At 34.5% G+C, this 22,624-nt stretch overlaps 1 protein-coding gene across 1 annotated transcript in view; it reads right to left on the reverse strand.

Annotated features, from left to right (window-relative positions):
• The window catches only part of KIFAP3 (kinesin associated protein 3), a 178,243-nt gene that overhangs the window by 148,877 nt on the left and 6,742 nt on the right, over positions 1–22,624 (reverse strand). Inside the window, exons 2-5 of the mRNA XM_024116667.1 lie at positions 13,613–13,744; positions 8,991–9,145; positions 6,446–6,501; positions 5,750–5,891 (exon numbers count right to left, since the gene is read on the reverse strand). Coding sequence (XP_023972435.1) covers positions 5,750–5,891; positions 6,446–6,501; positions 8,991–9,145; positions 13,613–13,744 — 485 coding nt within the window. The remainder of the gene's footprint in view (positions 1–5,749; positions 5,892–6,445; positions 6,502–8,990; positions 9,146–13,612; positions 13,745–22,624) is intronic.

The raw sequence follows: 22,624 nt of genomic DNA on the forward strand, positions 1-22,624 counted from the left end.
GAAAGAGAAAAACAAATACTGTATGCTAACATATATGGAATCTAAAAAAAAAAAAAAAAAGAAAAAAAGTGGTTCTGAAGAACCTGGGGCAGGACAGGAATAAAGATGCAGACGTAGAGATGGACTTGAGGACATGGGGAGGGGGAAGGTTAAGGTGGGACAAAGTGAGAGAGAAAAAAAGTGGTTCTGAAGAACCTGGGGCAGCACAGGAATAAAGATGCAGACGTAGAGAATGGACTTGAGGACATGGGGAGGGGGAAGGTTAAGGTGGGACAAAGTGAGAGAGCGGCATGGACATATATACACTACCAGTTGCAAAATAGATAGCTAGTGGGAAGCAGCTGCATAGCACAGGGAGATCAGCTTGGTGCTTAGTGACCACCTAGAGGGGTGGGATAGGGAGAGTGGGACGGAGACGCAAGAGGGAGGAGATATGGGGATGTACATATATGTATAGCTGATTCACTTTGTTATAAAGCAGAAACTAACACACCATTGTAAAGCAATTATACTCCAATAAAGATGTTAACAAAAAAATAACTAAGTTGGAATAACTGGCTATACAATGTGGAAAAAAATAAAATTACATCTCTACCTGTCACTTTCAACAAAAATGAATTCCAGGGCCAAGCACTTTAGGAACAGCAGAGTAAGGACCTGAAAAAATCCACTCTTCCATAAGCAAATATAATACTGGTCATTTTTTTCAAAATCAACTCTTTTAGAACTCTGGAAATTAGTTTTGCAAAAACTCAAGAAGTGTTTATTTAAGAAATATGGCTGACTTGGTAAGAACAGTGAGCTCTGTGGCATTTCAACTTGCCCTAATCCATCCCCTCTGTGCAACTTTGTGGAAACTTTGAAAACCAACAGCATCACAACCATGATATCTGTGAAAAACAGTAGCCCAGCAACAACTGGAGGAAGTAGAACAGTGTGGTGCCCCCACAAATTCCCACTGCAGTGAACTGTCAATATCTTATCCATCAGGATACTTGCTGAAAAGCTCCATTCCCACAGTTTGGCTTTATTTGACCTGACTCAGAGATTGCTCTTAAAAACAGCCTTAGAACCAGGGCATTTGTTGAAAACTACCAGCAGCAACATTGCAGCTATGTGCAGCAGCCTAGCCAACTTGAGGTAACAAGAGGCTGACCAAAACACTTTAAAAGGAAAAACTGGGAAATGAGATATTCACTGGGTCTTTGAAAGACTCCAACACATTCCTGGGACTGCAGAAAGCCCGGCACTCATGTAGGAATGTGCACATGCCAGGGAAAGACCTAAAAGAGTCTAATCTCTCATCTCCGGCCAACCTTGAGGCAATGTTCAGGCAGGAATTGAAGGCTAAGGCTTGTAAACTACTTCTTTGAGCACTGAAGACATCCTCCCACCCACATGTACACACCCACAGCCCCTCAGCAAAGGCTGGGAAACTCTGTGCCAGGCCATTTAAAGAAATCTCTATCTAATCATTAGTTACCACTAAACTAACTGAGCAGAGGCTTCAGTGACTGCAGAGACAAAGAATACAGACTTTACAGTAATTAATTAATCCAGGAAACTCATTAAACAAATAAACAGCAAATATAACAAGTCCGGGAAGGAGTGGAAATCTGATTTCCAGAGTTGCCCCAATATTATTTCAACAACAACCAAAAATACAACACATGCAAAGAAACAGGACAGTATATCTCATACTCAGAAAACACAGCATTCAATAGAAACTGTCCATGAGGAAGCTCACATTTTGAACTTATGAGACAAATATTTTAAATTATGTGAAGTTATTGTAAATATATTTAAAGAACTAAAGGAAATCATGTCTAAAGAATTAAAGGAAAATATGAGAAAGTATGAGAATTGTCTCACCAAACAAAGAATACCAATAAGGAGATAAAATTTATACAAAATGAACCAAATAGAAATTTTGAAGTTGCAAGTATGATTTCTGAAATGAAAAATTCATTAGATGGTCCTACAGCAGATGTGAATTAGAAAAAAAAATCAACAAATGTAAAGGCAGGTTAATTAAGATTATCCAGTCTGAGGAACAGAAAGAAATAAATAGAGCTTCAAAGACCTATATGACATCAAGAAGCTTACTAACACGGGGGTCCCAAGGGGAAGGGATAGAGAGGAAGGAGCTAATAAATATTTAACAAAATAATGGTCCAATCTTCCTAAACTTGATTAAAAACATTAATCTACATATCCAAGAAGCTCCACAAATTCCAAGCAAGATAAACTCAAAGATATGACCACCTAAACACATCATAAGTCAAACTGGCAAAAGCCAAAGGTCAAGCAAATGTTGAAAGTAGCAAGAGAAAATCAATTCAACATGTACACATGGTCCTCAATAAGGTTAACAGTTGGTTTCACATCAGAAACCATGCAGACATGAAGCCAGAGGGATGACATATTAAAATTGTAAAAGAAAAAGACTGTCAACCAGTAATTCTATATCCAGCAAAACTACCCTTTAAACAGAAGAAAAGTTATTCCTAGGTAAACAAAAACTTAGAGAATTTGTTGCTAGAAGACCTTTTCTATGAGAGATACTAAAGGGATTCCATCAGGCTGAAATGCAAGGACACTAGAGAGTAACTTAAATCCAAACAGAGAAAAAAAGAGCACCGGTAAAGGTAACTCTCTCTATATATAAATATAAAAGACATTATAAACATATTTTTGATTGTATTACCTTCTATCTGATTTTAAAATGCATACATCAATAATTATATTACTTGCTGATAGGCTGATAATGTATGCAGATGTAATATGTATGAAATAATAGTATAAAGGTATGGGGTGGGAATAGAGGTATACTGAAGGAAAGTTTTTGTATATTGTTAAAATTATGTTGGCATTAACGTAAATTAGATTTTTAAAATTTAAGATGGTATCTGTAATCCTAGGGTAACCACTTAGAAAATAATTCATGAAAACACAGTAAAGGAACAACAAAAGAATTAAAATGGTATACTAGACAATATTTCACACAAAAGAAGGCAGTAATGGAGAAACAGAAGAACAAAAAAAGATAAAAGATATATAGAGGGCTTCCCTGGTGGCGCAGTGGTTGCGCGTCCGCCTGCCGATGCAGGGGAACCGGGTTCGCGCCCCGGTCTGGGAGGATCCCGCATGCCGCGGAGCGGCTGGGCCCGTGAGCCATGGCCGCTGAGCCTGCGCGTCCGGAGGAGGCCACAACAGAGGGAGGCCCGCATACCACCAAAAAAAAAAAAAAAAAAAAAAAAAAGATACATAGAAAACATAAAGTGTTAGATGACAATCCTTTATGAGTAATTATGTTAATGGTAAATAGAATAAACACGCCAATCAAAAGGCAGATTGTTTGAATGTATTAAAAAAATATGATCAGGCTTCCCTGGTGGCGCAGTGGTTGAGAATCTGCCTGCCAATGCAGGGGACACGGGTTCGGGCCCTGGTCTGGGAAGATCCCACATGCCGCGGAGCAACTAGGCCCGTGAGCCACAACTACTGAGCCTGTGCGTCTGGAGCCTGTGCTCCGCAACAAGAAAGGCCATGATAGTGAGAGGCCCGCGCACCGCGATGAAGAGTGGCCCCCGCTTGCTGCAACTAGAGCAAGACCTTGCACAGAAACGAAGACTCAACACAGCCATAAATAAATAATAAAAATAAAGGAATTCCCTTAAAAAAATAATTAAAAAAAATATATGATCTAACTGTGTGCATTCTACAACAGAAACACTTCAGATTCAAAGACACAAATAGGGTGAAAGTAAAAGAATGGAAAAAGATATGTCACGCAAAAAAAAAAAAAAAGACATTAGACTGAAAAAAACTATTTCTAAGTACATAAAAGAAAAAGGATGCATAGTTGACCCTTGAACAACAGGGGTTTGAACTGCACAGGCCCATTTATACTTGAACATGGGTTTAAACTTATGTGTGCATAAGTGGACCCAGGCAGTTCAAACCCATGTTGTTTAAGGGTCAACTGTACATGATCCATGGTTGGTTGCATCCACAGATGTAAGGATATGGAGGACTAACTATGGGACTTGAGCATCTGCAGATTTTGGTATCCTTGGCAGGCCTCAGAACCAATCCCCCATGGATATCAAGGGATGACTGTATATCTAATACATATATATATATATAAAAGAAAAAGGATGTATACTCATATGTAAATATACATATATTCACATGTATATATAAATTCAAACTTCACAGGGTAGGAATTCCAGAAGTCTAGTGACATGAGATAAAGATCAAATTCATTAGAAATCAGGCAAATACAACTTAAAACAAAGAGATATTGTTTACTACCAACAACGCAGTGGCAAAAATGTTTAAGTTTTATAGCCTTCATATTCCATTGGTCTGGTGAGACAGCAGCACAACCACTTTGAAGGACAATTCAGAAATATCCCTAAGACATTATGACCTGCATTTCTGTATGACCTTTGTTTCTGTGTACACACACTTAAAAAACCCTTGCCTGTGTATATAAGATATGAACAAAGATGTTCACTAAAGTTCCCTACTGAAAACTTTGGAACCAACCAAATGACCATCAAAAGGGGAATGGCTAAAGAATATGCATAACTTCATAAAATACAATAATCAAAAGTAGTTCAAAACTAATTACATTTTATGTATCTATATGCATATAATCTTGAAACATTACTACATGGAGAAAAAATTACCAAGGAAGAAGTGTGATACAATTAACATAAAAATTCATATAAGGTAATACTCTATTCTTTAATACAGGAAAAAAACCTATATATATGTATAAATATATGGAAAACATCTGGAAGAATGCACTCCAAACTCCTAACAGATTATAGACTAATGGTCAAAGGGGGTTTTATCTACAATACTCTAATTCTTTAAAAAGAATATATTAATATATGAGTTGTATAATTTATAAAATACTTAAAATGTATAAATTTCCTAACTGGAATATTGGTAATATCCTATGACTCTCTGGACAGATCTCTGGATATATTTTACACTCTACAAAGTACTGATGTGCACTGTGCAGCCTCCATAAAAGAAGTTTGACAATAGATAAAAAAGTATTCCTTCACATGTGATGGAAATCATCATAACAATATCTTCCATATTTTATTTTTGGCAAAAGTGTAATCAGAAAATTATAATAATTCTACAGTGGTATTCTACAGTGGTTATTACTGAGAAAAAAGGTTTTAAGAGCATTATATCTCCATTTTCTTTTATTACCCAGCACTTCTAATGAAAAGGAAGCAAATATTTGGCATAAAAATCAATCTAAATGAAATTTAAAAGATTACTATTTTTGGCTGTGCTATTAAAAGAAAACTAATATTGGAACTGTAATTTAATAAAAGCATATACATACATGTGCAAATGTCAAAAGTCTGATATTGTATCCTAATTGAAAGAATAAAAAGTCTTCCAGAATAGAAGAAAAAATAAAAAGTCTTCCAGAATAGAAGAAAGAAAATATTCAGTACCATTAATGCTTTACTTTTCTGGTTTAAATTATTAGTGAATCCTCCAGAGAATATTTAAATGTTATGCCCACATGTTAAGAAATTTGAGTAAGAAGGAAAGTAATAAAGAGTTGGAAAATAAGTGCATTCCTAAGCTTGATATAAATAATTTTGGCTTACCCCTCTATGGTAATAAATTTAAAAATCATATTTCACAATAATAATTCTACTTTAAATATTTATAGATAAGTCTATAAATTCAAGTCTATAAATTCTACCATTCAATAGTAGTTCTTCCAAGTTATCAGGATTTCGAGCAAGCTGTAGGATCAAAGCAGAACCCCGAACCTTGTCAGGAATATCTTCATATAATAACTCAATGTACTCATCCATGTCATTAATGTTAGCAACTTCATCAATCTGAAACAAAGGAAGAGGAAGGAAGTACTCTAAAAGAATAATGCTCAACAGAGCCAATGTCAAAGGAATGGTATTTTGTGATCAATAAACTGCCCTTGATAGTAAGAGACAAGTTTTCAAAGGACTTACAGTTGCCATCTTTTTGTAGAGGGGGGAAATTAGACCTTTGGGTGATAGGACTCCTGAGTGAAAGTAGTCATAAACCATATGATAAAATGGGATGCACATAAACTCTAAAACTGGCCTATTTATATTGATAAAGTATCTTAAATGTAATGCAAAATATTATCTACCATATTAAACATACTTTAAAACATAGTACAATAAGAATATTTAAAACATTTCACAACTTACTTATCAAAATAAATTATGTCTAAAAGACACATCCAATAATTTTTGCCTTTATTAAATACTGATTTTCTACCTTTTTCAGGTACTTTAAGTTCAACCATTTTTTAAAATTCCACATTTGTTTAATGTGATTGTATGAATTATTGATGGTAAAAAACAATACCTTAGAATCAATTCTCTATTAGATAAAAATACAGTCTTACCTCCATTCCTTCAAAAGGAGGTGGATCTTTAGGCTTGCTTGATTTTTCTTTTTTTTCTGTAAAAAGATTTTTTTCTTATGAGAAGAACAATGTTTTTAGGTTTCTGGGTAATTTTTATTTTCAGCAGCTGAGTTTAATTCTAGCTAAGTTGGGGATCTTCAAATGGGTAATTTATGAAATAACCTTTTTTCCAATGTATAAAAAATGCTCATCTATAATGCATTTGTTCTAATAAGGATATCACGGAGAGTATAATAAAATCTATAAATAATCTCCAAGTTATGTTAGGTAGCAATTTAAACTCCCTCTTTGGCTAACATTTTAGGTATGTAAATAGCCAGACTCGCCAACAAGAAGCAAAATACTCCATTTTAAGTTTTCTTTCTTTTCCTAATTCACATTTAAGAATAGGAAAATCAATAAGGCAAAGAAAAACTAATGAGTTGAGTAATATAAAAACTAAAATAAAAATTAACAAAGGAAAAGGAAAAGAAATAACTTGGATAAAGTTAAAAAGCTAAAATACAGTTGCTGATTTTTTAAACAAAATTAGGATCATAAATTAAAAGGCAAATGTTTAATATTTGTGTTAATTTAATCCTCACTTGTTCCCAAATGAATTAAAGAGGTATTCAAAGGTGCTGAACACAACTCTGAGTCATTTTTTATGTTAAATTATTTGATCCATAGCAGAACTTCATTTTGTAAAAAAAAAATTATCAAAAATGCTACACTGCTCTGATCTGGGTCAAAAACCTAAGCAATGAATGTACATTAAAATAAGTTCAAGTAGTACCAAATTTTTTATTCTATAATTAGCAAATGTTTTACATATAATAGGAATTAGCCCTGATTGTTTTCAGAGGAAGGTAGCCGTTATGAGCAAAGTTATGTTTTCTTAACAGCTAGATTTTTCCTCAAACAGATCATTTACTATGACAGTGATTTTAATTATGCAAAGAAAAAAAATATTTATGGTAAAGAATCACATAATCAAATAACTATTATTGTTTTATTTCAACCACTTTTACGGCTAGGTTTCTGGCTTTGAAATAGTGAATATCAAGTAAAAAAGAAAGAAAATAGAATAGTTTTTAAAAATAAGTGTACATATACTATAGTATAGCATTACATATGTGCCTCCAAACATTAATATCTATATAGAGAAACATATTGATTTGAATTAATTTATCTACTATGATAACATGAAAATTTCCTCATATTCCTCTAATGTCTGGGGAAGGAGGTGAGAAGACTGATTTACTCTGAAAACTCAGTGAAAGTGTTTTCATTCGTTTAAAGATATTTTATTACAAATGCCCTTGTAATTATATTAATTTAGCATTAGGAAAGATCAATTTTAACTATATTGTACAACTTACAATAAGTACACACACATCTTAAAAGAGCATAGTATTTATTTTTCTCACTTACTTACTGAAGCTATCTCTCATCATTTAGTAACACTGTTAACAGGAATATTGTATCAAAAAATAGTTAATAAAATTTTTGATAATATTTTCCTTACAGCACTTTTTATTAATAATTAATAGGTATACACTGAGTGCCAGCTATGTAGTTGGAAACAATCAAATTCAAAATGCTCATTTTTGCTTTTAAATAAATTCACAGCAATTCAATTCATTCAACACATATATGGATCATATAAAGTGTATTAGATACCATATACAGCGCCAATTAATAAAAGTATACATTAGGCACAAGGCATTTTATTTGCTGTGGATGGAGAGAGAAGACCGGTTAATCTGAAAAAAGTCCAAATGAATTTTCTCTTTTATTTTTCTATTTAATACAATCAAAACTTAAGTATAAGTTATTTCAAGGGTACCATATTTTAGAACTCACCAATGATAAAAAAAAGATATATGTAAACTTAATAAATACTATGAAATGGAATAACTAACCATGGAATAATCTGAGATGACTTTCCATTCAAATGTCTGTACTCTCGTTTTGTTTGGGGTTTGGATTATTCGAAAATGTCTTCTGTAAATAATCAACTGCTTAGCTCTAATATTTTAATGGCTTTGTTCTTTTATGAGGTAATTAAAGATAGAAGAATGATAACAACAAAGACGTTTAGGAATGAAAAGGTAATGTTTTCGTAACAAAGATTCACAAAACTTATGCATATGATGTATATTTTAACATTTAAATAAGTAATCCATTCAAATTATCAATTAAATGTCAATAAAAAATTTAGAAAATATAAATCTAGTTGCTGGGGTAGAGAAAACAGGTTTTCTGCTCCCAATTTTCTCCTTTTATTATTCTAGAATCAATATGATATTTGCTTTTTTACTCTTTATTTCAGCACATGTGTACACACACAGTATGAAATAGATCATTTTGGAAGCATCTAACATAAAGCCTGGCATGTAGGAAACTAGTATGTTTCTTTATTATTTCATTCACTTACTTAGAGCACTGGCAAAAGAAAACTCACCATTCAAATATCAAAAGTACAAACTATAGTCAAACAACTCTGGTTTTGCATTAGAAAGTTAGGAATTCTTCTGCTTACCTTTTCCTGACGCTGAATCACGGCGGTTCTGGAGATAGTACAACAGCTGTTCTACCTCATTTAGCTTTGAGGGATGAATGAGTTTACATTCTTCAACCACCTTTCGTGCCAGGGAAGTTATATCTGTGTTGGCATTGAGACTCTTAAGACGAATGCTGCAGGCATATCAGAATTTTCCAAGTCAGGTATTATTAAAGTAAGTGATAACTTAAACAATACTTCTTTTAAATAATTTACAAAACATTTAAATGTACCTAATGTAGTCTCTTTTAGTAAAATATAATAAAGTATTAGATATAATTAGGCTTAGAAAAAAATGCGAAGCAATGATTTTCCTTGAGCTGGACAAATGAGATAACAAAAGGAATGGTAAAATCTACATCTGACTCTTCTAGGCAGGATAGCATATCCAGAGAGCTTGTTTTTAAAGTCTTTCTGATATCACATAAAGGTTTTAGTTATTATAAGATGTGAAAATCCATACTGCCAAAAATAAATCATTTTCTTGACCATATTCACAGTCATTTTCTTTTCAGTTAGGGGCAAGACACAATATTATATATTTGGATTAGGTTGTTCTGATGGAAATTATATAGAAGACAGAAGAAAAAAAAGTAGGATGCATTTTAAGATCTACATGAGTAATGCTGAGGAACAAATAAATATAGTTATATCTGTTAGTACATTAAAAAAACAAACAGGTTCTCCCTACTTTTTAATTTAATCCAGGAGATTCACTGGAAGGTCAATAAGAAAAGGTTGTTCAAAATCTGGAAACAACTACCAATTTACGTGGATTCATGGCAGCAAAGAAAGCTATAAGGACATAAAATTAGGTTCAGGGTGAAGACTCAAACTGGTGGCAAAAGATTCTTGCAAAGCAGATGCATTCATGCAAAGCTTAGATTCAAAAAGAGAAACATAAGAAAGTAGCCACTATGTTGAAATACTTCTTAGTGAAGATGGCCAATTTTTGGAGACACTCAAGGTATTAGAGGCAACAGGGACAGAGACCTCAGAAAAATGTCCTGCACTCAGCATCTGTGAAATCATTATTCAGATACAGATGATCTCTCCTGAAACAAGTCTAGTAAAGTGATTTGAATACTGTTCACAGCTTTATAGTCATCCTTGAATCTGGTCCTCTTGGGATTCTATAAGTTACCTAATAGCCTTTAATAAATTCCTTTTATGCTTGAATTTTCTAGAGTGGCTTCTAATGTCTGTAATGAGAACCCTAGCAATACTCTGTCCCTTTATTTTAATTTTTCTCTAATTTATTTGGCTGTTTAAGTTCCTACCTTTTAAATCTTTTAAACTGTTGAATATTTTTGTATAACTTTAGCTGCACATCAGAAAGCAGAGATATAAAGGAGAGTCCATTCAGAGAAAAACTCTCAAAAGACATCTCCATGTTTAATTTTAACAAGGAACTGGGAAATCTTGAGTTTCCATAAATCTGATTGAGAAGAAGCACAACAGAAACTCTATAAACATGGATTTTTGAAATTTTCCTACTAGTTTTTTTTAGAGCAGTTTTAGGTTTACAGAAAATCTGTGCTGAAAGTACAGAGTTACCATATATGTCCCCACTACCCTCCCCCAGTACACTTTCTTATATTATTACCATTTTGTGATAGTGTGGTAACTTTGTCACAATTGATGAATCACTATTGATATATTATTAACTAAAGTCTACAGTTTACATTGGGGTTCACTCTTTGTATTGTATAGTTCTGTGCACTTGGACAAATGCATAATTTCACGTATCCACCATTAAAGTAGCATACAAAATAGTTTTGCTACCCTAAAAATGCCCTGTGCGCCACATATTCTCCCCTCCCACCCTCGAACTCCTGACAACTTCTAATCTATTTTTACTTTAGTTTTGCCTTTTCTAGATGGTCATACAGTTGAAATCATACAGTATATAGCTTTTCCAGTCTGGCTTCCTTCATTTAGCAATATTCATTTAGGTCCCTTTGTGTCTTTTCATAGCTTGATGGTTGATTTCTTTTTAGTGCTGAATAGTACTTGACTATATGGATGCAACACAGTTTGTTTACCCATTTGCTTACTGAAGGATATCTTGGTTGCTTACAATTGTTGACAGTTATAAATAAAGCTGCTATAAACATTCAGGTGTAGGTTTCTGTGTGGAAATACATTTTCAACTCATTTGGGCTAATATCTAGGAGCACAACTGTTGGATCATATGGTAAGTGTATGTTTAGCTTTGTAAGAAACTGCCAAAATGACTTCCAAAGTAGCTGTACCATTTTGTATTTCCACCAGCAATGAATGAGTTCCTGTTGCTCTACATCCTCACCAGCATCTGGTGCTATCAGTGTTTTAGATTTTACACATTTTAATAGGTGTGTAGTAGTATCTTGATTTAATAAAGCAGATTTTTTCTATCTTTTTATAGATTTATTTTCTACCAATATATATATTAGCAATCTGATTCATCATCTTCTTTCCATCCAAGTAATAGAAAGATTCTCTTCTGTTAGTATGTACATCTCTCTCCTAAATCCTTCCCTTGTTAAAAGAGACAAAGAAAAAATATGTAGGACTAGAATTTTTAGAAAATGTCAGCTGTATGTTTACTGATTATTTCTAAAATCAAAAAATAGGCCCCCTTCATTAGGCAGCCTATTAGTAATACCAAAAATTCATACCAAAAAATGCCCACATTGTTTTTGGATCATAACCATAGATTTCTCATAATGAAATGTTCAGAAAACTGGGACTCTGTTGAAGGTGGGCTTATACATTCATTTATCCGATAAGGGAGAATGAAATACATGTCTTCTGGACCTGAGCCATAGCACTGACTACCACAATTTAATGACAGTTTCATTTCACACCTATCTCAATCTATATGAGTGTCCCCCTCAAAACCTTCACCCCAGCTGCCACCATTGATAAATCCTCTTGAACTATCAACAAACCATATTCTCCTTTTGGTCCCACAATATGATTCCTCTCCTAAACTTGAGCAGCCAGGTTGAATACCACAAAGTTGGGTTACAGAGGTTTTTCCCATACTGATGTTTAAATCCACTTACACTAGCCAGTTGGTAGTATCTCTTTCCAGGTGGCTGACTCTCTAGTGAATGCACCCCTTGTCTACAAAGCCTACAGATTTTCAAACAATAACAACATTCTCAGTTAATTTTAATTGAATAAGGCTACTGACTATGCTATTAAGAACTAAAAACTAAATTTCTCTCATGAAATGTGGATGCATGAGGTTCTAAAGGCAAAGACCCCTAATCTGCTAGCTTTTCTTTGGAATCAAATTAATAAAATCTCAAGAGATATTACTTTCTCAAAATGTACAAAATTTAGGCAGCAATCACAAACACACAAATGGAAGAAAGTGTGAGAGAACACAAAAAACTGTGAGCATCTGAGTTAAAATCTACAGTGTAAGTATGTATGTGTGCATGTGTATACCTCTTCAATCTAGTGGATTATCCAAAGACTCATTTATTTTTAATGAATTATCTGTGTAATTTAGTCTTTTAACCCAAATAAGAAGAGAGACTACAGATCTTAATAAGACAGTAGGTAGCTTCTCTTTTCAGGTTGCTATTACAATGAAGTTTCTTAATTGAAACACTATAAAAATTTGGGGCCAAATAATTTTTTGTTTGTTAAGTGCCTATCTTACGCATTGTAGGATGTTTCGCAGCACCCCAGCCTCTATCCACTAGATACCAATAGCACCCTCCAGTTATGACAACCAAAATGTCTCCAGGTATTGCCAAATGTCACCTGGGGGAAAAATCCTAACCAGCTGCGAACCACTGCTATATATTTAAAATACAGTGCCGTTCAGTGTGCTAAATACTATCACATGCACTTCTAGCACCCTGAATATACTTAATACCACCAAAACACACTAACTTTTTAACTAGTTCCCAAATCAAAATTATCTATGGGGGAAGAAAGTTGGGAAAGAATACTAGGTGATCTCAGACCCTCTCTACTTCCACAAAACTATGGAAGGAGCACAAGTTCATCGCCAGCGCAACTGAAGACTAATGAAAAAGGCCAGTTCCCAAGGGACTCCTGAAAGTACTATGAAAGCAGGAAGGAAAGTGTGTAGAATATTGGGAGATCTAAGCTCAATTCATTTAGTCAGAAAATGCTTGTCTTATTACTAATATCTTTCACAGCACTAGATTTTTAAGGGATGAATTCAAGGTACATGCCCCATTTGTGAATTGTGGATGTCATATCACTTTCTGTAATTCCAGGGAAGAAAGAACAACACAGGATCCCCTAAAATACAAATTTCCTAAATTAAGCTAAAAAGTCCTATATAAACATATCTTTTATAGTTGATTTCACAAGTTATATTCTATTATATGCATTTACTAAATGGGATAAATAAGAATAGGCATTTTTCATTAGGTTCCAATTATGCTCACATAAACATGATTTTCTCTGGAATATACTCTGTGTTTATAATTTAATATAGTCTCTGCTTCACTGAGATAATGTATGTCTGTAAGAACGCCATAATCATTTATCATCTATGCAAGTTTAAATAACATCAGATTTCTATAAAGTTTACTACTTTCAAATGTGCACAAAGGAAGAAAACTTACATTTTTTGGCATTCCTTTCGTTCTCCCAACATGGGATCCCCCATTTCTCCAAGAATGGTAGCTTCCACTTCATATTGAACAATGAGTGCTTTTTCTGATGGATGTACATCAATATTTCCTCCTTTAACTTTCCTATTAATATAAAATAAAAACAGGCATAGCTACATTAAAAGCTCACAAAACATCCAAGGTTTTTATCTAGTTCCTAGTTCCAAAAACATGTGGGCTGGATTAACATATGCATTTAAATCAGATTTACTCTTGACTTGGACCAAGAAATAACTCTTTCTCCAACTCTGTAAACTCTGTACTGTACATGTAATTCTTGGTCTTGCAGAAAGTACCCTTATGAATAGCTCTGAGAAAAAATACATTTACCGAAAGAATCATGCATAATAGCCAGTGAATAAAACAAACAATTAGGATGGTTTTGTAGAGAATAACCTCAACCAAAAGTCAGCAATTCAAAACCAAAGGCAGCTACCCCAAAATTTATATTAAAAAAAAATCAACCGCCCAATAATTAGCCCATTAACTGTATCACAGAATGATATGAATTATCTAAACTGCAAAATAATATCGATTATGTATTATCTTACATAATTATATAAATTGAATTAGTACCTAAATCATTCTTCAAATCACACACAAGTTGTGTAACAAAAAAGCATTTACAGGTTATATTCTATAGTCACATATCTCAAATTATAGTGCCATCAGCAGTTTCAATAGAAAGATTGTATATACTTTGTCCCCAGACCCCTAAAGTTATAGAACAAATTTTTTTAATTGAAGTATAGTTGCCTTACGATATTATATTGGTTTCAAGTGTACAACATAGTGATTTTATATTTTTACTTTGGCTATAATCCCTGTGCTGTACATTACATCCTTGTAACTTATTTTATACCTAGCTATTTGTACCTGCTAATCCCCTTCACCTATTTTGGCCCTCGCCCTACACCTCTCCCTTCTGGGGACCACTAGTTTGCTATCTGTATCTCAGAGTCTGTTTCTGTGTTGTTATATTCATTCATTTGTTTTATTTCTATATTTTACATATAAGTGAAAACATACAGTATTTGTCTTTCTCCGCCTGACTTATTTCACTAAGCATAATATATTCCAGGTCCATCCATGTTGCCACAATAATGAATTAATCACTACTTGTTATTGGCCACTTTAGGATCTGATAAAATGAGTTTTATTAAAGGAGATTAAGCAATGGAAACAAGCAAAATTTCCCACTGTAGTCAGAGCCAGCTAGCTGGCTAGTGAGGTCTTTTAGCCTAATGGGAAGGAATAGAAATATGACAACACCTTAAATTCCAATAATCAGAAACTCAAAGCTTTTCCTTCAGTCAGGAATAATTGGCTTATTATGCATATTTTCAATGTAATTTTTAAATTTTTTTTTCACCAGAATTCTTTATTACAACAAGGGTACGGCTCTTCATTCTGTATTAGGACAATGATTAAGAGTCAAGTGTAGAGACAGAGAGGAAATCAAATATACAGAAGCTACAGTCTAGGTAGGTCAGCAACTAAACTGACAGTAAGACATACAGAACAAAGCCTATAAAGAATAAAAGCAAAAACCAGGTAGGCCAGTAAAAAACAGGGAGTTGGGAAATTAGATATATACACACATATTAAAGAGAATGGTACAGCTTCCAAAAGATAAGATAAATGCATACAAGTTCAGACTAGCAGTCAAAAGCTAGAGAAACCACAGGAATCAAGAGAGTAAGTAAGAGAGCTAAGAAACAAATGTAATATAACATTAAAGAAACTATTTAATTATAAAGAGAACTAGTTATTTGCTTCCTGATGAAATGGAGAGCAACCCCAGTACTGAACTTCTTATATAGGAGAGGGTAACTGTATTCAATTGAAGAGAATCATAAGGATGAAATGTAAGTGCAGATCCTAAGAGTAACCTCATACCAACACTTTCAAAGAGGGTCTTCCACATATTAACAACTGACGGAAAAGCATAATTGTTATCCTCTGGTCTGATATTTTGCCTTTCTCCAAAGAAATCAAATAGTTCAAAGAACCTCACTATTCCTTTTCAGCTTTCGTTTGCTTTTTTCTTTCCTGTATGTGTGTTTTAAAGAAATTAATTAATTTTATAATATTTATTTTTTATTACTAATACAATTTATGCTTACTGTAGAAAAAACAGAACACAGAAATTAGCAAAGAGAAAAAATAAACTGAAAAAGTTAGAAGAAACCAATTGTTACCATTTAGCACATACACATCCAGACATTTTTCTATCTATATGTAAATAATACATAATGAGAGAACATCAGCTCTAGAATTTCTTTAAAGAAGAGGCTTAAGGGTAGCAATCTGGTAGGGTTAAAACTACATTTGAATAGTAATTTACATAAGATTGACACAAGTATTAAATGTTTATATCATTGTGGGGGCTGATGGAGATTATGGGACGGATAAACCCCTTCCCTGTTCCCCTTGGCACTGCCACTGAATATATAAAATACACATATTACAAACAAAGCTCATATTATATATACTGTGTATAACATATTTTCCAAAATTACTATATAATGACTTTAAAAGAATACTTTGCCTTTAGAACTTCATATAGTCAAATACTAGCTACTCCATTTATTGAACACCTTGATTCTTTTTTTTTTAACATCTTTTTTGGAGTATAATTGCTTTACAATGGTGTGTAAGTTTCTGCTTTATAACAAAGTGAATCAGTTATACATATACATATGTTCCCATTATCTCTTCCCTCTTGTGTCTCCCTCCCTCCCACCCTCCCTATCCCACCCCTCTAGGTGGTCACAAACCACCGAGCTGATCTCCCTGTGCTATGCAGCTGCTTCGAACTAGCTATCTATTTTATGTTTGGTAGTGTATAATATGTCCATGCCACTCTCTCACTTTGTCACAGCTTACCCTTCCCCCTCCCCATATCCTCAAGTTCATTCTCTAGTAGGTCTGTGTCTTTATTTCCGTCTTTCCCCTAGGTTCTTCATGACATTTTTTTTTCTTAGATTCCATATATATGTGTTAGCATACGGTATTTGTTTTTCTCTTTCTGACTTACTTCACTCTGTATGACAGACTCTAGGTCCATCCACCTCACTACAAATAACTCAATTTTGTTTCCTTTTATGGCTGAGTAATATTCCATTGTATATATCACCTTGATTCTTTATTTCTAACTTACATTGCAAGAAATTTACAAGATTCCCTTACAAAACATTCAAAACCATTTGCAGGACACTTGGTTGATTTACAAAGTAGTTCTCTAAAGGCTCAAAACATTTTGTAATTCAGTTACTCTATATTTATGAATGATATAACTATTTTTAAATTGACAAACATGGTTTCAAATTCTATTTTGGTTGGTAAAATATTCCAGCTTTCTGGACACAATTATGAATTATGTCTACATGCAACCTGTGACAAGTACACATCTGCTGTTGACAGCTGATTTAGTATGAAAAATTGCTTTTACCATAGCAATGTGCCTCATCAAAATTTATACTTGTATTATCACCACAAAATGAATAATTTTATCTTAAATGCTATACTTCTAAACTGAATTTAACATGGCATTCATAATGATGTCAGATAGTTAACAACTGAGACAATGAACTTCAAATGCTTTATTTGGAATCCATGAATCAGGTGAGAAATAATTTAGTCCATTATTAGAATTAACTGATTTACTATTTGTAGCATCTTAGGACACTGATATTAAACTGATATCTTTTAACTGTCTGCAAACTTCTTGTACTAATGGAGACTTCTTAATAACAGGTCTACTTCACCTTTTTTTTTTTTAACCTGCACAAGAAAACTGGAACCAAAAATGTGCTAAATTGATTTAGAAAAAGTTTTGCTTTTTTAATCTCAATACGAAGTCATGCTTCACAGACTGATATAAGATATACCTTTCTTTATCTACATGTGATAATTGTCACCTTCAGGCAGAGTATTCTTAATTACTAACTTCTAAAGTACATCCTGATGTTTCTAGACTTCATGTGGTCGATGATATCATTATGATCCCTACAACAGATAACAGATGCTGACTAACACTGTGCTCCATATTCATCATCAATTTCCTAGAGAAACAAAATTTAGCTCTTAATTTTTCATCAAACAGGTTTTTTTTTTAAATTACTGCTGTCAAAAGGGCTTATTACAGGTTTGTGTTCAAGACTGTGATGTAGGAGGTTCCTGAACTCACCTCCTCCCATAGATGCACTGAGTCTATACCATCTATGAAACAATTTCCTCTGAACGCCCCCCTGCCCCCACCTTGGGACTTCCCTGGTGGTCCAGTGGTTAAGAATCCGTGCTCCCAGTGCAGGGGGCTCCCAATGCAGGGGGAGCCCACACACTGCAACTACAAAAAAGAAAAACAAAAAAACCCCAAAATCCCAAACTAGCTGAGCAATGCCCACAAATTGAGTAAACAAGAAAACCCACATTGAAGCAAATAAGAGAGACTGAGACACAATCTTGCCATAAACCCCACCTCTGGTGTGGAGACGCACAACTGGGCAAAAACTCACAACTGAGCTGCTACTTGAGGAATGAAGGATTTGAACCCTACATCTGGCACCCAACTTTTAAGACCTACACCTGAGAGACAAGCCCCCAAAACATCTAGCTTCCATGAGACCCCAGTGGCTATAGCAAAACAGTGAAACAGTTCTTAAAGGGCTTGCACATGCAAGCTCACCCACCCTAAAGCCTAGTGCAGAGGCAACTGACTAAAAAGCACCTAGACTTTCTGTTAAAAAGGATTATTTGTTTATCTTAAAGGGTCGGCCAGAGGGGCCAGCATCTAATTTAACAGACGAGTCTACTGAAATACTCAGGATGGAGGCTGGCAAGTTCCATCTTTATGCTCTCCAGAACACCAGTATCTCCCAGAAAAGAGCTTGTACCGCTGTCTTCTGGTGTCGTGATTATTGCAGCTGCTGCATAGGGGATACCTCTAGATCACCTGACTCTGGTGGCCATCAGGGCTTATGTTCCCAGGTCCCACAGGACCATAACAGAGAGAGGGCGTTCTTAACTGGCTACCACTCCCAGGGCACAGCAGAGAGGCAACAGATTGAGGCAACCAATCTTTCTATGAAAGAGATCTGTTAGCTTATCTTCATAGCTGTGGACTTAGGGGCAGGCTTCTAATTAAACACATCTAAAGGCTGACTGTCATCCTTTCCAGAGACCTGGGAGAGCAGATACTATCTTTGCACTCTCCCTCTGTCCCACTCCAGAGCACTAGTATATCCTGGAGGAGAGCTTGAACACTTATCTGGTGCCCCAGTTTTTGTGGCTGCCATCCAGGTGATCACCTGGTTCTGGTGGCCACTGGGACTTGTATTCATGAGTTCAAAGAGACATTAGTGAAAGAAAAAAAACAGTTATTAACTGGTTATTATCCCAGGACTCAGCTCAGAGGGAGCACTAAAAACAAAGTAGGCTACTTGGACAATCACTAAGGTCTGAAAGACAACCAAGAGCTAGGAATGGTTGAATAAAAAGGTTCATCTCCTAAACAAGACCACTCCTTCCAGAATGGGAGGGGTGGCTATTTTATCTAATGCATAGAAACCAACACAGAGTCACGGAAAATGAAGAAACAGAGGAATGTGTTTCAAGAAAGAACAAGATAAAACCTCAGAAAAAGACCATAATGAAACAGAGATAAATGATGTATACGACAAAGAGTTAAAAGTAATGATCATAAAGATGCTTGCTAAGTTCAGGGGAAGAATGGATGAACAAAGTGAGAATTTCAACAGAGATAGAAAATATAAAAGTACCAAATGGAAGTCACAGAGTTGAAGAACACAATAATTGAACTTAAAGATACAACAAAGGGCTTCAACAGTAGACTCGATGAAGCAGAGGAAAGGATAAGTGAACTCAAAGACAGGGCAATGGAACACACCCAGAGAAGCAAAAAGAACAAAAAAGGGGTGAAGACAGCTTAAGGGATTTATAAGCTAACATCAAGCAGACCAACATTTGCAATAGAGGGGTCCTAGAAGGAGAAGAGAAAGGGGCAGAAAACTTATTTGAAGAAATAATGGCTGAAAGCTCCATTAACCTGAAGAAACAGACATCCAGATCCAGGAAGCCCAGAGACTTCCAAAAAAAAAAATCCAAAGACAGACACAACAAGACACATTATAATTAAAGTGTCAAAAGTCAAAGACAAGGAGAGAATCTTTAAAAAACAGTAAGAGGAAAAACAACTTGTTGCGTACAAGGGGAATCCCCATAAGATTATCAGCAGATTTTCAGCAGAAATTTTGTAGGCCAGAAGTAACAAAATATATTCAAAGTGCTGAGAGGAAAAAAAACTGCCAACCAGTTTTTAGTCTACACAGCCAAGTTCTCCTACTGAATTGAAGGAGAGATAGTTTTCCTGGAAAACTTATGAAAATATAAATCTCACTGGTAAAGATAAATATGTAGTAAAACTCAGAATAATCTAAAATGTTGTAAAGGTGGTAGGTTGATCACTTATAAAGCTAGCATGAAAGTTAAGAGATAAAGTAGCAAAACTAACTATAACTACAAAAATTTGTTAAAGACACACAAGGTAAAAAAAAATGTAAATGGTGACATCAAAAACGTAAAATGAGGGGAGAGTAAAAATGTAGAGCTTTAGAATGTGTTCAATCTTAGGGTGTTAACAACTTGAAATAGACTGTTATAAATGTTTTTACATAAGCCTCATGGTAACCACAAAGCAAAAACCTATAGTAGATACACAAAAGATAAAGAAATCTAATGACACTAGAGAAAATCTGCAAATCACAAATAAAGAGAGAAAGAGAAGGAGGAACAGAGGAATTACAAAACAGCCAGAAAACAATGAACAAAATGACAATAAGTACCTACCTATCAATCATTATTTTGAATGTAAATGGACTAAATTCTCCAATCAAAAGATACAGAGTGGATAAAATATGACCCATCTAGGGCTTCCCTGGTGGCGCAGTGGTTGGGAGTCCGCCTGCCAGTGCAGGGGACACGGGTTCGTGCCCGAGTCTGGTAGGATCCCGCATGCCGCGGGGCGGCTGGACCCGTGAGCCATGGCCTCTGGGCCTGCGTGTCCGGAGCCTGTGCTCCGCAGCGGGAGGGGCTGCAGCAGTGGGAGGCCCGCATACCACAAAAAAAAAAAAAAAAAATGACCCATCTATATGCTGCCTACAAGAGACTCACTTCAAATGCAAGTACACACTCGAATGAAGGAATGGAAAAATGTATTCCATAAAAATGGAAATCAAAAGAAAGCTGGGGTACCTATATTTATGTTGGGCAAAATAGACTTTAAGATAAAGACTGTACTAAGAGACAAAGAAGGGTATTATATGATAATACAGGGGTCAATCCAATAAGAAAATAAAACATTTGTAAATATTTATATGCCCAAAATAGGAGGACTTAAATATATAAAGAAAATATTAAAAGACCTAAAGGGAGAAATACACAGCAATACAATAGTAGGAAGAGACTTTAATACCTCACTTTCATCAATTAATAGATTACCTAGACAGAAATTCAATAAGGAAACATTGGCCTTAAATGACACATTAGACCAAATGAACTTAACAAACATAAACAGAACATTCCACCCAAAGGAACAGAATACACATTCTTCTCGAGTGCTCATAAAACAGTCTCAAGGATAGATCATATGTTAGGCCATGAAACAAGTTTTAATATTTTTAAGAAGACTGCAATCATATCAAGTATCTTTTCCAACCACAATAGTATGAGACTAAGAATTAATTACAAGAAAAAACTGGAAAATACACACAAAAAGATTCAGCACATACTACTGAACAACCAATGTGTCAAAGAAGAAATCAATACCTTTAAACAAGTAAAGGTGGAGATACAACACACCAAAACTTAAAGGATGCAGAAAAGCATTTCTAAGAGGGAAGTTCATAGAGGTAAATGCCTACATCAAGAAACAAAAAAATGATGATCTTAAATAAACAATTTAACTTTACATCTTAAGCAACTGGAGAAAAAGTAACAAACAAAGCCCAGAGTTAGTAAAAGGTAGGAAGTAACAAAGATTAGAAGGGAAATAAATGAAATAGATACTATAAATATAACAGAAAAGATCAATGAAACTAAGAGGTGGTTCTCTGAAAAGGTAAATAAAATTGACAAACCTTTAGCTAGGCTAACCAAGAAAAAAAGAGAAGACTCAAACACAGGTGTACCTTGCAGATATTGTGGGTTCAGTTCCAGATCATTGCAATAAGGCGAGTATCATTATAAAGCAAGTCATGTGAATTTTTTGGTTTCCCAGTGCACATAAATGTTATGCTTACACTATACTGTGATATACTAAGTGTGCCACAGCATTATGTTTAAAAATCAATGTACATACATTTTTTTTTAAATATTTATTTCTAAAAAATGCTAAGCAGCTGCTCCTTCAGCAAGATATAATCTTTTGCAATAGCAACATCAGTGATAACTGGTCACAAATCACCATAACAAATATAGTAATAATGAAAAAATTTGATATATTTGGAGAATTACCAAATGTGACAGAGACAAGAAGTGAACAAATGCTGTTGGAACAATGGCACCAATAGACTTGCTTGGCTAAGGGTTGCCACAAACATTAATTTATAAAGAATGCAATACCTGCAAAGTGCAATAAAGCAAAAGGCAATAAAACGAGGTATGCCCATAAATAAAATCAGAAATAAAAGAGGAGACATTACAATTGTTACCACAGAAATATAAAAGATCTCAAGAAACTACCATTAAAAATTATACTCCAACAAATTAGACAACATAGAAGAAATGGATAAATTTCTAGAAACATACAACCTCCCAAGACTGAATCATGAAGAAACAGAAAATCAGAACAGACTGATTCCTAATAAGGAGATTAAATCAGTAGTCAAAAACCTCCCCCAGGGGCTTCCCTGGTGGCGCAGTGGTTGGTAGTCCGCCTGCCGA

Source organism: Physeter macrocephalus, chromosome 4 (assembly GCF_002837175.3).
Source record: "Physeter macrocephalus isolate SW-GA chromosome 4, ASM283717v5, whole genome shotgun sequence".
NCBI classification, from domain to species: Eukaryota; Metazoa; Chordata; class Mammalia; order Artiodactyla; family Physeteridae; genus Physeter; species Physeter macrocephalus.